The sequence below is a fragment of the Oncorhynchus gorbuscha genome, linkage group LG07 (assembly GCF_021184085.1).
Source record: "Oncorhynchus gorbuscha isolate QuinsamMale2020 ecotype Even-year linkage group LG07, OgorEven_v1.0, whole genome shotgun sequence".
Taxonomy (NCBI): domain Eukaryota; kingdom Metazoa; phylum Chordata; class Actinopteri; order Salmoniformes; family Salmonidae; genus Oncorhynchus; species Oncorhynchus gorbuscha.
The window spans coordinates 81,757,938-81,776,813 of record NC_060179.1 but is presented as its reverse complement, the minus strand read 5'-3'; the positions used below and the strand labels follow the sequence as shown (position 1 = coordinate 81,776,813).

Genomic DNA, 18,876 nt, shown 5'->3' with positions numbered 1-18,876 from the left:
AAGGGTCTGAATACATTCCCGAATGCCCTGTATGTGAAAGTATTTAATTGTTCTCTGTAGAAAAGACTCAGAAAGCCTCCAAATAGAGTTGGATACTAAAATATGTCTGGGGTGTTTTCATAGGGCACTTTTCTACTGCAAAGCTTGCCACGATGACATCACAGATCCTAAAAGGATAAAGAAATGTGGATGCAAACGATGTAAGTATTTACTGTTCTTTAAAAATAATATTTATTGAGCGTTTTAATGCACGATATTTCAACACAGTGTATACTATACATGTACTATACTATATGTGTACTATACTATATGTTTACTTGTTTACTAAACTATATGTGTACTCTAGAAATACTATATGTTTGCTATATTATATGCATACTATACTTTGTGTACTATAATATACATGTATTATACTATACTATATATGTACTATACATGTAATATACTATACTATATGTGTACTATGAAGGTACTTTGCAATCGCATATGTGTACTATACCATACTATACATATAATATACTATGCTATACATGTAATATACTATTGTACTAAATGTGTACTCTACAATACTATATGTGTATTATACTAAATGTATACTATGCAATATGTGTGCTACGCTATACTATAGGTGTACTCTACTATATTATATGTGTACTATACTATATGTGTACTATACTATGTGTATACTATAGATGAGTGTTGACAGGAATTTGTTTACAGTCTAGGTTTAAGCAGAGCTAGCATTAGCATAAACATTGTAGTGTCGTTGGCCTGTGTCCCAAATGGAGCCATATTCCCTTTACAGAGCACTACTTTGGGGCGTCGGTCAAAAGACGTGTAGTATATAGGGAAAAGAGGGTGTCATTGGGGATACAGACTTTGTCCTGACATGACCTACATAGCCACTAAAACAGTTAAGTCCTTTCTTGACAATTTACATGATAAAACCAGGTAACCTCTGCATCTGGAAAGGCCGTAAGACCAGTTTAAAGGGGCAAATCTGCAGTTCTTATATCCATTTTAAGATTAAGATTCAAATTGATGATATATAGACCCGTTGATTCTTGAAGAATATAACTTATAGATGCCACGTGAGCTTAGTTCAACTGACGTACCGCAATACATTAACGTAGCAATCAATACATAATGATAATCAATACATTAATGTAGCAATCAATACATAATGATAATCAATACATTAATGTAACAATCAATACATTAACGTAGCAATCAATACATAATGATAATCAATACATTCCTGTAGCAATCAATACAGAATGATAATCAATACATTAATGTAGCAATCAATACATCATGATAATCAATACATTAATGTAGCAATCAACACACAATGATAAGCAATACATTAACGTAGCAATCAATACATAATGATAATCAATACATTAATGTAGCAATCAATACATCATGATAATCAATACATTCATGTAGCAATCAATACATAATGATAATCAATACATTAATGTAGCAATCAATACACAATGATAATCAATACATTAATGTAGCAATCACTACATAATGATAATCAATACATTAACGTAGCAATCAATACATCATGATAATCAGTACATTAACGTAGCAATCGATACATCATGATAATCAGTACATTAACGTAGCAATCGATACATACTGATAATCAATACATAATGATAATCAATACATTAATGTAGCAATCAATACATAATGATAATCAATACATTAATGTAGCAATCAATACATAATGATAATCAATACATTAATGTAGCAATCAATACACAATGATAATCAATATATTAATGTAGCAATCAATACATTAACGTAGCAATCAATACATAATGATAATCAATACATTCCTGTAGCAATCAATACATAATGATAATCAATACATTAACGTAGCAATCGATACATAATGATAATCAATACATTCATGTAGCAATCAATACATAATGATAATCAATACATAATGATAATCAATACATTAATGTAGCAATCAATACATAATGATAATCAATACATCAATGTAGCAATCAATACATAATGATAATCAATACATAATGATAATCAATACATTCATGTAGCAATCGATACACAATGATAATCAATACATTAATGTAGCAATCAATACAAAATGATAATCAATACATTAATGTAGCAATCAATACACAATGATAATCAATACATTAATGTAGCAATCACTACATAATGATAATCAATACATTAACGTAGCAATCAATACATCATGATAATCAATACATTAACGTAGCAATCAATACATAATGATAATCAATACATAATGATAATCAATACATTGATGTAGCAATCAATACATAATGATAATCAATACATTAACGTAGCAATCAATACATAATGATAATCAATACATAATGATAATCAATACATTAATGTAGCAATCAATACATAATGATAATCAATACATTAACGTAGCAATCAATACATAATGATAATCAATACATTCATGTAGCAATCAATACATAATGATAATCAATACATTAATGTAGCAATCAATACAAAATGATAATCAATACATTAATGTAGCAATCAATACAAAACGATAATCAATACATTAATGTAGCAATCAATACATAATGATAATCAATACATTAATGTAGCAATCAATACACAATGATCATCAATACATTAATGTAGCAATCAATACACAATGATAATCAATACATTAACGTAGCATTCAATACATAATGATAATCAATACATAATGATAATCAATACATTAATGTAGCAATCAATACATAATGATAATCAATACATAATGATAATCAATACATTCATGTAGCAATCAATACATAATGATAATCAATACATTAATGTAGCAATCAATACAAAACGATAATCAATACATTAATGTAGCAATCAATACATAATGATAATCAATACATTAATGTAGCAATCAATACATATAACTTAGCAATCAATACATTAACGTAGCAATCAATATATTAATGCAGCAATCAATACATTAATGTAGCAATCAATACATAATAATCAATACATTAATGTAGCAATCAATACACAATGATCATCAATACATTAATGCAGCAATCAATACACAAAGATAATCAATACATTAATGTAGCAATCAATACATAATGATAATCAATACATTAACGTAGCAATCAATACATAATGATAACCAATACATAATGATAATCAATACATTAACGTAGCAATCAATACAAATGATAATCAATACATAATGATAATCAATACATCAATGTAGCAATCAATACATAATGATAATCAATACATTAATGTCGCAATCAATACATAATGATAATCAATACATAATGATAATCAATACAGTGATGTTCTGATTTAAGAGCAAGAGGATAAAGCAGCATACACCCTGGTCCCAGATCTGTCATGTTTTGGCGTGACAATGATTATAGGAGTTGGCAAAACAGTACAAACAGATCTGGGACCAGTCTCAACAGCAACGAAAACAGTTTTGATCTGTCTAACGTCTGTGTTTCTCCTTTGGTGATTTCAAACAGGCTTATTCAACGGTGTGCCTAGACTGGAGACGCTTGTCTTGTCTTACGTATGTTATGTCCATACCTATTGACCCTAACTCTTCATGTGTTCTATTCCTGCTGCCTTGGAACACAATGTGTTAACGGTTCACCTGTAGTGATCTATTGTGAGTGATATGGGTACCCTAGCGTTCCCCTCCATAGTACAGTCTACTGCCTTGAATTAGATCTGTTATTGTTGAAATTACTGTCCATGTATCATGTGGCGAAGGTCAATACTGCTGCCTGCCTGCGTTATTCATCCATATAGCATGTGGCGAAGGTCAATACTGCTGCCTGCCTGCCTCCTTTCTTCATATATCATGTGGCGAAGGTCAATACTGCTGCCTGTCTGCGTTCTTTTTTCATATATCATGTGACGAAGGTCAATACTGCTGCCTGTCTGCGTTCTTTTTTCATATATCATGTGGCGAAGGTCAATACTGCTGCCTGCCTGCCTCCTTTCTTCATATATCATGTGGCGAAGGTCAATACTGCTGCCTGCCTGCCTCCTTTCTTCATAAGGACACAGGACACTTTCTTCATAAGGACACAGGCAAAGGTCAATACTGCTGCCTGCCTGCGTTATTCATTCATATAGCATGTGTTGAAGGTCAATACTGCTACCTGCCTGCGTTCTTCATTCACTTCTCATTTGCACGCTTTACTCTCTGGTCAAGGAGAACATTGAACGCAGTCAAAATCCTAAGATAGAATGTACCACCCATATCTCTGGACTCAATTTCACTTGAAACAGTTACTGCAGACTACCACCAGATGTCCTCCTAACACTTCAACAATCTGGATGAGGTTAGAATGAGTCAATGGTTTGAACTCAGAAATGCTCAAAATAAATCAAAAGATACTGTGAAAGCAGCAAACATGATTGGATATTGAATATGGGATATTGACTTAGTTGTTGGCCTTTATACAACGACCTGAGTGCTGATTGGTTAAAACCAGATTCTACAAGTTACCACCGGCTAAATCTATGACGTTGGAATGCCTATTCACTCTGTTCCATCTGACTGAGCAATCCACTGTCTCATCAGCCCAGCCAGACAATTTATGAACGTGTTGGGAGTCGGGACGAGATCGACAGACAGACAGGCAGCGTTTCTCAACCAGTCTAAATCATGAATCAGCTGGCATCATTTTTATGGATATATACAAAGAAATGTCAATAGAAAACAGGTAGAACTAAATGAAGTGCAGCTAGTTTTCAGTCTTTCCAGCCTCAGTGTGAAGTGATTGTGTTAGCTGTGTTGTTGACTAGCTCCGCTGAATAACAGTGTCCTGACGAGAGAGCACATTGTCTATGCCAGGCGAAATCGCACCTCATTAGCTCATTGTTATGGATGTATCCAAATAAATGTCACTAGAAAACAGCTTAAACAAATGCAAATGCAGCAACTTTGCTGCAGTGGGTGATCTTTGCTGCAGTGGGTGATCTTTGCTGCAGTGGGTGATCTTTGCTGCAGTGGGTGATCTTTGCTGCAGTGGGTGATCTTTGCTGCAGTGGGTGATCTTTGCTGCAGTGGGTGATCTTTGCTGCAGTGAGTGATCTTTGATATTTGGACTTTGGTCAAGTGATCGTGATAGATGGGCACACTTTTACATTATGAATCCAAAAAAGTGAGGACTGCTTTACATACAGCACTTTGATTGAGTCAAACCGGTCCCGTGCAGCCAGGAGACCGGTGCCCAGTCCCAGTACATATACATATACAGTATACTGTACTGTATGTGGCTAAACATCTCACCCTGCGTCTACATCATGTGAACTTCTCTGCGGACGGATGCCAACATGAGGAAGATATAGCTAGCATCATAGGCTTCAGTGTAACATTGAGATTTCACAGTGCCGCTTTGCTTGGGTTACCAAATGCTTACAGAGCATGTTCATCACGAAACCAGCTAACTGTTTTATTTAAACATTTACATGCTGACCACACTGCCCGCGTCACGTGCACGAGCGTTGCAGAAAATAAATGTGCACATACATGTTATTCAATCATTGCACCAACACTGCTCGTGCACGTCAACAAGCGTCTGCGTAGCCAGGGGCTAAAAAATAAAACTTGATTCTATTTGTGACGATTGACGAGCAAGCAAGTCTCGACTCTCCTATCTCCTCATTGGTTTTTAGGAGCATATACCCACGTGGGTGATTGAAAGATGAACTGAGGTTCACACTCCAGTCCAGTTGGTGGTGGTAATGCACCTTAAAGTTGGTTGCCAACCGCCATATAAAGTCCACAGTAGAAGAATAAGCCTGTAGGAGGAGAAATTGCTAGAAACAAACTAGATTTACAATTTTATCTGTGGATAAATTCTCGGAGTGCATTTCAGCTAAAATAACAACCCCAATGTTTATATCCCGGGGCAAATAAGCTAGCAACAGCAAGCTAACAAGCTAAATTGACATGAATGTTTAATGCTTTTCAACCTGTCCCCAAATTAATATAGTTGGTTCAGAGTTAATTTTGATATTTCAACCTGCGTGTCCTGATCGCGTTTGGTGTGAGTGGACAAAATCAACATACGCTCAATGGTGCAGTAACCCAGTCTCTCACCTATTAGATGGGTACAGTAACCCAGCCTCTCACCTATTAGATGGGTACAGTAACCCAGCCTCTCACCTATTGTATCAGATGGGTACAGTAACCCAGCCTCTCACCTATTGTATCAGATGGGTACAGTAACCCAGCCTCTCACCTATTGTATCAGATGGGTACAGTAACCCAGCCTCACACCTATTAGATGGGTACAGTAACCCAGCCTCTCACCTATTAGATGGGTACAGTAACCCAGCCTCTCACCTATTGTATCAGATGGGTACAGTAACCCAGCCTCTCACCTATTGTATCAGATGGGTACAGTAACCCAGTCACTCACCTATTGTATCAGATGGGTACAGTCAAGCAGTGTTCCTGACAGTCTGTTTAACCTGCTGACACTTTGATATGGACGTCCTCTAGTCTCAGACGACAGCTCTACTGACTGAAGATCCTCCTTTTGTGTGAATACGAACACAAGTTTATAGCATCAGTGAATATTTTCAAACTAAAGCCCTCGTTGAGATTTAGCCACATTGGTCTGTCTCAGATTGTAGAATAGAAGTTGTACTAGTCAGTGACTTTGGTATTTAGGGTCCGACTCTGCACCTGTTCCTTTTTTGTTAGCGCCCCTCCCACGTCTCTCCCAATCCCCCCCCCCTCACTAGGTTACAGAATAACCTTGCCTTGTCATTAACCTGCTTCCTTTCCTCCCCTTCCTCTCATCCTTCCATCTCTCCAACCGTCCCATGACTGTAGCCAAGGTGTCCGTCTACAAGAGAATGACGCTGGCATGTTGTTTTGATTGCGGCCGTTCAGAGCGTGACTGCTCTCGCATGTCGGCCAATGTGCATCACCATAGTAACGCGAAGGACACCCTTCAGCGGCGTGGCTTCCCTCTCTCTCCTGTCTCTCTTAATGATTGCTCGACCACTTTACGTGCCTGTAAGTTGTCAACATGACACACACAGCGTGTGTCATCCATGTGTGTGTGTGTGTGTGTGTGTGTGTGTGTGTGTGTGTGTGTGTGTGTGTGTGTGTGTGTGTGTGTGTGTGTGTGTGTGTGTGTGTGTGTGTGTGTGTGTGTGTGTGTGTGTGTGTGTGTGTGTGTGTGTGTGTGTGTGTCTGTGTGTGCATGAACATGCAATACAGAGTCTTTGGTTTGTGTGTTTTCTGTGTCGGTCAGAATGCATCAATAGTCTAATAGTCTAATAGTCTAATAGTCTAATAGTCTAATAGTCTACATATGCCGTGATTGTTGATTGATGTTGGAGATCAGTGTTATGATGACGTTGGTTATCCTGTCGTGTCTTCGTCCTGCTCCTAGTTGACGTCTAGAGCATGCTATGTTCGTCTGGAATGTGTTTTAATGCTGTTTTGGTTATCCTTTAGTAAGTGACACATGATTTACCGTTTTATAGTTCGTTATTTAGTGAGTTTAAATACTTTAAATAGACGAAATACCTGTTTATTGACCAAATTCTATATTCCTGTTAATGTTCAGAATCCAATGTTATTGTAGTAGGGTTTCATACTACTGTAGCCCATGTGTTACCAAGGACTTTTACATTTCTTTACTAGAGACCTGAATCACCCTCCCTCAATTACAGTAGATGCTTTCAGATTCAAGGGGCTGTAAAGACAACACCGTTTGTCAAGAAACAAGTCCCTACAGACAGAAATACTGAAATACAGACATGGAGCCGAGGGGGGGGGCTTTAGTCTCAGATAACTAAGGCATTTTGTATCTCCTCTGAGTGGATCGGAGCATGACGTCATCAACCCACACTGGTTTATGTTGCGTGGCATGGGAAGAGCAGAATATGCAATGTGTTGGTACACGTTACTTTGAAATATTAAGTCAGTCCACATTTGTTTAATAAAATCAAAAGCAGATAGTCTAGTCTCTGGGGGCTGTCCTCTCCCCTCAGCTGCGGTCTTCCAGCCAGGGGCTGTTGTGGATGTGACTAGCTGGCTAGCCGTAGTCTGGCTGCATGGCTAAGTTAGCAGAGAATACTCCAGAGTCGCTGTCTACACAGAGTGCTGAACACTGAGAGCAGGGCCTCATGCGGGCTGACATGAAAATTATGTTTGCATTTTCATTTTGAGAGTGTTACCAGTTGTCATGAAACTCAGGGTGACAGTTTCTAACCCCCAGGCCTCCCAGAGCCCTCTCTCCCCTCCTCTCCCTCTCTCGCTCACTCTCGCTCCATCTCTCTCTCCATTTCTCTCTCACTCTATCGCTCTCTCCATTTCTCCCTCTCTCTCGCTTCATCTCTCTCTCAATTTCTCTCTCTCACTCTATCGCTCTCAATTTTTCTCTCAATTTCTCTCTCTCTCACTCTATCGCTCTCTCCATTTCTCCCTCTCTCTCGCTTCATCTCTCTCTCCATTTCTCTCTCTCACTCTATCGCTCTCTCCATTTCTCTCTCTCTCCCACTCCATCTCTCTCTCCATTGCTCTCTCTCTCCCGCTCCATCGCTCTCTCACTCTCTCTCTTCTTCGGGTGGCAGGTAGCGTAGCGGTTAAGCACGTTGGGCCAGTAACCAAAAGGCTGCTGGTTAGACTCCCCGGGGCGGCAAGGTGAAACAATCTGCCATTCTTCCCTTGTGCAATTCAGTTAACCGTCAACAACTGCTCCTTAGGTGCTGTGGACGTCGATTAAGGCTGTCCCCCTACACCTCTCTGATTCAGAAGGGGTTGGGTTAAATGTGAAAGACACTTTTCGGTTCACTGCATTCAGAACTGACTAGGTGTCCCTCTTTTCATTCTCTTGTTGTTGGACAGATGCTAGCCTGTTAGTTCTGTGCCGGCCAATCGCAGGCGACAGATGCCAGGACCAGCATGCTCCATGGTTGAACATGTCCCCTCACTGTCCTGCCATTAGCTAAAAAACCTGAGCTTTATGTTGTACTCTACAGGGGTCCAATAGATAAGGTATTTGATGAATATGTTGTACTCTACAGGGGTCCAATAGATAAGGTATTTGATGAATATGTTGTACTCTACAGGGGTCCAATAGATAAGGTATTGATGAATATGTTGTACTCTACAGGGGTCCAATAGATAAGGTATTTGATGAATATGTTGGGCTCTACAGGGGTCCAAAAGCCGACTTACAGAAAGTAAATCATGTGGAATCTGGGATAATCTTTTTCATGGAGAGTAGGGAAACCCACTCCCCAAAACCTTTCCTTTGTAAATATCCTGTTCTATAGGTCTCCGTCACGATGTATGAGGTACTGTGTGTGTCAGTAACAATAAGGTTTATCATGTTAAGATAATTATCCATTCATAATTTCAGCTCCCTGACCAAGGAAATATCACAGTCTGACTTCACTATTAAACCTTTGGGGGGGGGGGGGGGGATCTGGAAACATCTTGGGGATCTGGAAACATTTTGAATACTGAAGTCAATCTGGTGAGATCTGGCTGAGCTGACGGCATCACCGCAAGTCATTGAAACATCCTAATTTTTTACTAACCAATTGTTATTTTCCATTGCTTGGTCCATTTTGTCTTCGAGGCACACCTCAGTTCAGAAGTGCCTTAAAGAGATTGAACCCAACAGCAGCTTTATAACTGACATTATAACCTTCCGTTATACCCTGTATTATCAGGCCATATAATTTGCTCTCGTTGCAACAACCCTGTATTATCAGGCCATATCATTTGCTCTCGTTGCAACAACCCTGTAACTTTCATTGTCTTTGCATCTTTCTCAGCAAAAAATAACTATAACGGATATATCAAATCAAGTAAGTTTTGATTTCCATGTATGTTTTTGTTATTAAATGTGTTTATTAACGTTGTTAACCCTCCTCTCAGTCCCCTGTCCCATTCCCTGCCTACATCTTTCTGACTGTGTCTATCTAACTCTCCATATTTTCCTGTTTGCTTGTCAGCAGGTTTGGGGTCATTTCAGTTAAATAATTATTTCAGGAAGTAAACTGAATTTCCAATTCCAGTTTTCCTAAATTTCTTTGAGAAAAAAAAATCCAATTGGAATTTCTGTTTACTTCCTGAATTGACAGAATTTGAATATAATTGACCTCAACCCAGCTCGCCAGTTGCTGTGTTTCACTGCTCAATAATCCCACATCCTCCAACCACTGACGTTGAAAAAGACACTGTCTATTACTGGACTGGTCTGGTCTGTGTGTCTTTAGGAGGGAGGTTAGTGTCTGTCTGGTGTTGCCCTGTGACAGAAAATACTGTCATGGTACATGAGGCATATTAACTACGTATGTCTTTCATGATAACTTTAAATTTTTATAACACAGAACGATGTGTGTTTTTCAGTTTTATCCCAAAACTTTTGTTTCAGTAAGTATTAGTTTTGATTTGAGCAGTAGATGGTGCTACTGCTCTAAGGTAGTGTATCTCTGGATATTAGTGCTAAGATCAATGCACTGTAGAGTAAAGCGTTGTAGTTCTCAGATAACAGTTATGTCTGGTGAATCTCAAGAGAACCTGGAATCAAACGGCTACCAAAACCAATCAAACAGGTATCAAAACCAATCAAACAGGTATCAAAACCAATCAAACAGGTACCAAAACCAATCAAACAGGTACCAAAACCAATCAAACAGGTACCAAAACCAATCAAACAGGTATCAAAACCAATCAAACAGGTACCAAAACCAATCAAACAGGTACCAAAACCAATCAAACAGGTACCAAAACCAATCAAACAGGTACCAAAACCAATCAAACAGGTACCAAAACCAATCAAACAGGTACCAAAACCAATCAAACAGGTATCAAAACCAATCAAACAGGTATCAAAACCAATCAAACAGGTATCAAAACCAATCAAACAGGTATCAAAACCAATCAAACAGGTATCAAAACCAATCAAACAGGTACCAAAACCAATCAAACAGGTACCAAAACCAATCAAACAGGTACCAAAACCAATCAAACAGGTACCAAAACCAATCAAACAGGTACCAAAACCAATCAAACAGGTACCAAAACCAATCAAACAGGTATCAAAACCAATCAAACAGGTATCAAAACCAATCAAACAGGTATCAAAACCAATCAAACAGGTATCAAAACCAATCAAACAGGTATCAAAACCAATCAAACGGGTACCAAAACCAATCAAACAGGTACCAAAACCAATCAAACAGGTATCAAAACCAATCAAACGGGTACCAAAACCAATCAAACAGGTACCAAAACCAATCAAACAGGTACCAAAACCAATCAAACAGGTACCAAAACCAATCAAACAGGTATCAAAACCAATCAAACAGGTACCAAAACCAATCAAACAGGTATCAAAACCAATCAAACAGGTACCAAAACCAATCAAACAGGTACCAAAACCAATCAAACAGGTACCAAAACCAATCAAACAGGTACCAAAACCAATCAAACAGGTACCAAAACCAATCAAACAGGTACCAAAACCAATCAAACAGGTACCAAAACCAATCAAACAGGTACCAAAACCAATCAAACAGGTACCAAAACCAATCAAACAGGTACCAAAACCAATCAAACAGCTATCAAAACCAATCAAACAGCTACCAAAACCAATCACCCGAATAAGCTAGAGGATCACACTATTCACTTGTTTAGATTTTTGTTTTTAGATTGACAATGACAAAACATAATTATTGAGCGTTATTCTCTCCGATTTCACAATTCATTCCAAGTAGTGAATGACGAGACAACGTTACTATAGACCATCTAGAGTAGAGGGTCTTAGAAAGTCAGGACATCTGCCACAATGTGTTGTCCCTGCTGTAAAGCTGTGCGTGTTTGACGTGGGACAGATGAGTGCAGGAGGTTTAGAGCCAGAATGGTAATGTGTTGTCCCTGCTGTAAAGCTGTGCGTGTTTGACGTGGGACAGATGAGTGCAGGAGGTTTAGAGCCAGAACTGTAATGTGTTGTCCCTGCTGTAAAGCTGTGCGTGTTTGACGTGGGACAGATGAGTGCAGGAGGTTTAGAGCCAGAACAGTAATGTGTTGTCCCTGCTGTAAAGCTGTGCGTGTTTGACGTGGGACAGATGAGTGCAGGAGGTTTAGAGCCAGAACTGTAATGTGTTGGACAGCTGACCGTTTAAATAATAATCTCTATACAAATTGGCTTCTGATCCCAGCTAGCTTTGGGAGAAGTGGAAAGATATTTTCTTTCTCCTGAGGGTATTGTCAGATTTGTTTGTCATAATACATTTTTAAAAGTATATTTTTAACACTAGGAAACTAGATCAGTCAAAATGAAATAAACACATTTATTTTGCAGCTTTGATTAGGGATTCAAAATATTCAGTTTATTAGATTTGTTGTGATAAAATATGTTAATAAGTTCCTCCCTTTCAGGTGTCTGTTGCGATTATTCTCATAGTAGAATAGTAGAACAATCAAACACCTGAAAGCCCCGCTGTTGATTAATTCATGTTTATTATGAATAGCAAAGTAAATGTCATATCTAACATTTTCATTTTAAGAGTCTACTTCTAGTGGTTTTAAGTGGTGTTTAATAACAATGAGTGTCTTAATTATTGAACTATTCATATTTTTATGCCATAAAGAATGATCCCCGACTTAAAATAATGGTGAATGACACGTCTGTAAAATACAATTCCCGCTGATATTCGGTCCATTAAAATACAATTCAACCCCCAGCACCTGATATTAGACTGTATAGGTCCATTATAAAGTCAGTTGAATTCAACAGTATAGACTGTATAGACTATCAGTATAGACTGTATAGACTGTCAGTATAGACTGTATAGACTATCAGTATAGACTGTATAGACTATCAGTATAGACTGTATAGACTATCCGTATAGACTGTATAGACTGTATAGACTACCAGTATAGACTGTATAGACTATAATCTATGGTTCTTCTCTAGTGCTGATTTTCATTCTTCTCTGTCCGACAGTTAAAGACGACCCCTTTATCAAAAGGTCAACCTATCAGAACCAGTCTATTCGGGGCTCCAGAGTGGGGCAGCGGTCTAAGGCACTGCGTCTCAGTGCTAGAGGCGTCACTACAGACCCTGGTTCGATTCCAGATTGTATCACAACACGCCATGATTGGGAGTCCCATAGGGCGGAGCACAATTGGCCCAGGGGCTCCGGGTTAGGGTTTGGCCCGGGGCTGGCCGTCATTCTAAATAAGAATATGTTCTTAACTGACTTGGCTAATTAAATGAAGGTAAACAAATAAACAATAATTGCACTACAACTCCAGAACCAACGCAGCCCACCATAATGCAGCAACAGTGGAGTAGTATTGCCCATGTCTGGGTCAATTCCTCTAGTCAACAACTGTAAAGGAAGCCTGCAGTCTTCCAGGCCCTCAGTGTCAATGTATAGCCTCCGAGAGCTGGCCCAGGGGGGCTGGCAGCAGAGGATGCCAGCAGGCTGCTAGTTACATACAGATACCTGCCCAGTCACTCCAGTAACATCACACTGTACATGTGAGAACCCTACTTGTGGTGCCATGCAGCACGACGTGGCTAGTTAGGCCCCTGCTCACCACTAGATAACAACATACAACGTGTTGTGTTTCAGACTGTAGCTGAGTGGAGTACATGTGCAACCCCACCCCTCGGGTTGAACCTCAATGATACTAGCTAACATCACAACAGTGAGGCTGCTGCTAGGCTGGAGTAGAGCACTGGGGTTGTAAAGCCCCCTTGAGGTCTGGTGTAGCTAGGCTTTACTACGCATGTGTTTGTGGCTGAGGCAGAGGCTGTACTGCTGGGGTGGAGTGGTTGCACGTGTAGCATTCCTTGCTAATGACCCAGTGTGTGCAGCTGTCAGCTGGGAACGACTAAATATTGAACACACTGACTGAGGAATCTCCAGCCACTCTACCTTTGCTTCACTACTGTCTCCATTATACTGTCATAGATAAACAGCCTGGCAGCATTGTGATTGGAGGATAGCCCATTTTTTGTCATTTTTGTTGTTGTTGCTTACTACCTCCTTTTCTCCTCAATTTCATGGTGTCCAATTGGTAGTTACAGTCTTGTCTCATCGCTGCAACTCCCGTACGTACTCAGGAGAGGGCGAAGGTTGAAAGCCGTGCGTCCTCCGAAGAACAACCCAACCAAGCCGCACTGCTTCTTGACACAGTGCCCATTTAACCCGGAAGCCAGCCGCACCAAGGTGTCGGAGGAAACACCGTGCACCTGGCGACTGTGTCAGCGCGCACTGCGCCCGGCCCACCACAGGAGTCGCTAGATGTCAACCTGCTGTTGTTATTTCATTTTCACTGTACTGGCACTGAGGAGCTGTTCTTTCTGCTTTCTCTTCACGTGTAGAAATGTGATATCAGCTAGCGTAAAGAATTAGTCTGATTCATTTTCACTGGAAGGCGAAACTTGTCATTATTTTTTTTTTCCCGCGAAGAGAAGAGCCCTGGGTCGGTGTAGTTTCATGTAGTGGTAAAGACAATGTCCAAGGGGCAGCTTAGCTGTGAATAAATCATAGTGGCACTCAGACCAATCTAATTACACGAGCCAAGGGCATCGGCAGTCAGTGTCATTAGGCCCTGAGAAGAGAGAGGAAACTCAAGACCAGCCATCTCCGATGCATTCAGACTTTGGAACAAAGGGCCCATATTTATGATGTCACCTCTGTGATATTTATGCTTTATTATCTTAATTAGATGAACGTTCTGAGAGATTTGCATAGCCAGCAGTAGAAGCATCTCAAAGGAACTGCCCGGTGTTCTCAGATTTCTATGAAATATGACCTATAAAATAGTTTTCCTTACAAAAATTGTTAATCTGGTATGTTAAAAACAGCTTTTCTTTGTTGGAATGGTGAGGGTATACCCCAACAACAGAATGGTGTGGGCGTACCCCATCAACAGAATGGTGTGGGCGTACCCCATCAACAGAATGGTGTGGGCGTACCCCATCAACAGAATGGTGTGGGCCTACCCCATCAACAGAATGGTGTGGGCGTACCCCATCAATAGAATGGTGTATAGCTTTCATAAAAAATATGAATGTGAGTAGAGTGCTGATTATCCCGCTCATCTTCCTCTAGACAGTTGATTGGCCAGCTCATCTTCCTCTAGACAGTTGATTGGCCAGCTCATCTTCCTCTAGACAGTTGATTGGCCAGCTCATCCACCTCAGAGAGAGGACATCATGTTCTATGAGGAAATAGCATGCCTTTTTAAAACGATCTGTTTGAGATACAAGTTTGAGATGGGATTATTGAAGCATGAAGTATCCATGCTTTGACCACAAATACACTTAAAGAGTCAACAAGATTATTTGCATATAAGTACAACAGAGAATGTACTTTTACAAGTGATTTTCCCTGGGCAGTTCTTTTAAGTTTCTCATGTAACGATTCAATAGGACATGGACATATGTCTACTGAATTAGCATACCTACTGGGGTTAATGCATGTGTCACAGTCAGTCACACACTCCTAGTGATACTTATTCCAATGGGTTGATTCCATTGTGCATTTTTAAACTAGAACGATTCAGAAATGGCTTGAGGATGATTACAATTTATATACAAAACTTGAACGGATATATACAGTATCAAGCTAGAAATGGAAAAGTATCATTTGTAAATGCCATTAAAATGTGGGCTTGGATTTTAGTGTGATGTTACAATACTGGGGCGGCAGGTAGCCTAGTGGTTAGTGTGTTGGGCCAGTAACCGAATGGTTGCTAGATCGAATCCCCGAGCTGACACAATAAAACATCTGTAGTGGGTTAACTCCCTGAACAAGGCAGTTAACCCACTGTTCCTAGGCCGTCATTGTTAATAAGAATTTGTTCTTGCCTAATAAAATAGATACTGTGTTGTTGTCATATCATATTATACACACAGTATGTAGGATACTGTAAGATATTCAATAAGTCAAATTTACAGTAAGTCCATTTTATAATAAGTCAGATTTACAGTAAATCAGATTTACAGTAAGTCAATTTTATAATAAGTCAGATTTACAGTAAATCAGATTTACAGTAAGTCCATTTTATAATAAGTCAGATTTACAGTAAATCAGATTTACAGTGAGTCAATTTTATAATAAGTCAGATTTACAGTAAATCAGATTTACAGTAAGTCCATTTTATAATAAGTCAGATTTACAGTAAGTCCATTTTATAATAAGTCAGATTTACAGTAAATCAGATTTAAAGTAAGTCCATTTTATAATAAGTCAGATTTACAGTAAATCAATGGTATATTAAATGAGAAGCATGATGGTGATGGCATGTTATATCATTATGTTTAAACTAATGCAGACGATGTTCACATGCATTTTTATTGAGTTGCATTTGGGGGATTTGTCAGGTCGTACTGTATCATGCATTACATCCGTCCCGTCCTTTCCCCTTCCCTCATCCTGTTCCTCTAGTCTCCTGTTCCTGATTCTAACTTGTCTTGCCTCTTTTGCTTTGGGACCTTCTCTGACTTTTGAACCGATTGTCCTGTGTTGTCTTGGTGTACTAACTAACTTACAGTAAAATGTATAAGACGTCCTGTATGTGATCTCACCTCCTTGGCTTCTCCCACTCTCGCCTGTTATTGCAGTGGAAGAAGAGCAGCAGTCAGCTGTTTCGCCTAAAAAGAAACAAGGCAATGGAAACACGAGGAACTCACCCAACGGTTCACCAAAAATGACGAGGTAAGACAACAGCTTCAAGAGAACACTATCTATCAGTACTGTTCCGTTAGTGTAGGATTCAGGATCGTAGGCGTTTGACGCTCTTTTCTACTTCACAGTAGGGCCGTTAAAAAATATATATATATATATTTGTATTGGTTTGTGCAGAAATGCCTTCTTGAACATGGAAACTTTCGTATGCATTGATTACAGACTGGTCTGGGATTTGTTAATATTGTATGAATTTTGTAAAAATTATTACGAGCTTAGTTTAGCCAAGGAGAAAGCACTGAGCTATGTAGGGAGAAAGGCAGCATCCCTGATTGGCTGAGATAATGGAGGGGGATAATAGAGACACTACTTCCTGGAGGACAATGCCATGCTGACTCATTTGTTTATTCTTAAGGAGATGAGTGGGGCTTAATTAAGAGGGTGTGAACGATGCTGACTCAAGTGATTTTTTTTTTCTCCTACTTGTCTCCAAATTGGGAGAACAAGTTTATCAAATTTACAAGATGCATAACTTTCCCATGTCCCCCCCCCCAACTGCAGTGAATGATATGCCAATACCTTTAGACTAAGACCTATAGACTAAGACTAAGACCTTTTCATGTTGTAGCTGAACCGGATGCTAACGCACCGCAAGCTTCACTTTGTTTTCTTCTTAAATCCAAGTCTGCAACATTTGACACAGGATCACGTTCCAGAATTCAGTCACAGGTCGTAACTTCCTTGATGATACACATTACACAGAATAAGAACGAGAGCGAGACAGAGAACTCTCTAAAGCTGAAACATTTCTACGCTGTCAATTTGTCAGCTGTTAAAAAGACAAGACATAAGCTTCAATATTTATTTCATGAGAGAGACAGACCGATCACGAGAAGTAATACTCTAGCTTTAAGGCCTCAACTGTCACCCCTCCCAGGCCCATCCACATGTACTGGACTTTTAAACATCAGTGACACTAATGACGGCACCAACCAATCAGAGAGACTCCTGTGGCTCTATCGCCCCCGGCAACTCTATTGTAGCGATCCCTTTGAGTTCTATTTTTGGTTCACAAGACCACGTGTGATATATGCCTCATCGCCATCCAAACTGAAAATCAAATGCTACCTTGCTTTTATCTTGTCCCATGGAATTAATTGAGTGTTTATTGATTTTGACGGGTGATAGGAACTGCTATTCAACACGAGGCCATTAGAAGGAATAGAAGAGACATTATCATTCAAGGCGAAAGGTAATAGACAAACCAGATCAGAGGGAAGTCACATAGCAGAGTATGGAACAACTGTAAAACTCTCTGCATAAAATCTGATTGAATTCTACTGTACATTGCTATGGTATATACTTTGTGTAAAAGCAAGTTGTAATTGAAGGTACCTCGATGCTAGTTAAGATAATACTACAGTCCTACAGTTACCAACAAACATTTGCTCACCTGATTACATGAGAAAAATCATCTTTGTACAGTAACTAAACCGCGTCCCTGTTCGCCACATCATTTATGCATGTTTTATTTGATCTGTTTGACTGGTAAAATTTATTTGGAGGCATTTGGCCTCGTCTGATTTGCTTCAAAGTGAATGTCAGAGCTGTACAGTAGCGCTTTCTGAGGTTTCCCTGGCTCCTGGAAAGGTAGTCGAAGCTCTGGGGATCTTTTAATACTATTCAGACTATCAGACTTTTCATGTTATAGCCCTGAGCTAAATGGACGCTAACGCACCACAGTGTGTATGTACAGTGTTTATTTTGTTTACTGCGGCACTGTGTGTCTAAGACTATTTTTACCCTCTGGACATTATAGTTCATCCTATCCTATCATACTCCGCTGTTAGCCATGCTAATAGTGCTGGGTATACAGGTGGACCTAATCTAATACAGTATAACGATCTGATCTAGTACTGTATACTGATCTGTCCTAATACTGTATAACGATCGGATCTAATACTGTATACTGATTTGATTTAATACTTTATACCGACCTGATCTAATACTGTTTTACTGATCTGATATAATACTGTATACTGATCTGATATAATACTGTATACTGATCTGATATAATACTGTATACTGATCTGATATAATACTGTATACTGATCTGATATAATACTGTATACTGATCTGATATAATACTGTATACTGACCTGATATAAT

At 39.2% G+C, this 18,876-nt stretch overlaps 1 protein-coding gene across 17 annotated transcripts in view; it reads left to right on the top strand.

The window, feature by feature from the left end:
* LOC124040425 (calcium-activated potassium channel subunit alpha-1-like) overlaps positions 1-18,876 on the top strand; it is a 251,371-nt gene that overhangs the window by 190,435 nt on the left and 42,060 nt on the right. For 10 of the 17 annotated variants that reach the window (XR_006839718.1, XM_046357601.1, XM_046357600.1 and 7 more), the window contains 4 exons: positions 124-200; positions 3,665-3,673; positions 9,829-9,861; positions 16,644-16,737. Coding sequence is in view for 16 of the 17 variants with exons in the window: in XM_046357601.1 (XP_046213557.1) it covers positions 124-200; positions 3,665-3,673; positions 9,829-9,861; positions 16,644-16,737 (213 nt within the window). In the remaining variant the exon portion in view is untranslated. The remainder of the gene's footprint in view (positions 1-123; positions 201-3,664; positions 3,674-9,828; positions 9,862-16,643; positions 16,738-18,876) is intronic. The other 7 variants (XM_046357604.1, XM_046357608.1, XM_046357607.1 and 4 more) reach the window with 2 other exon arrangements.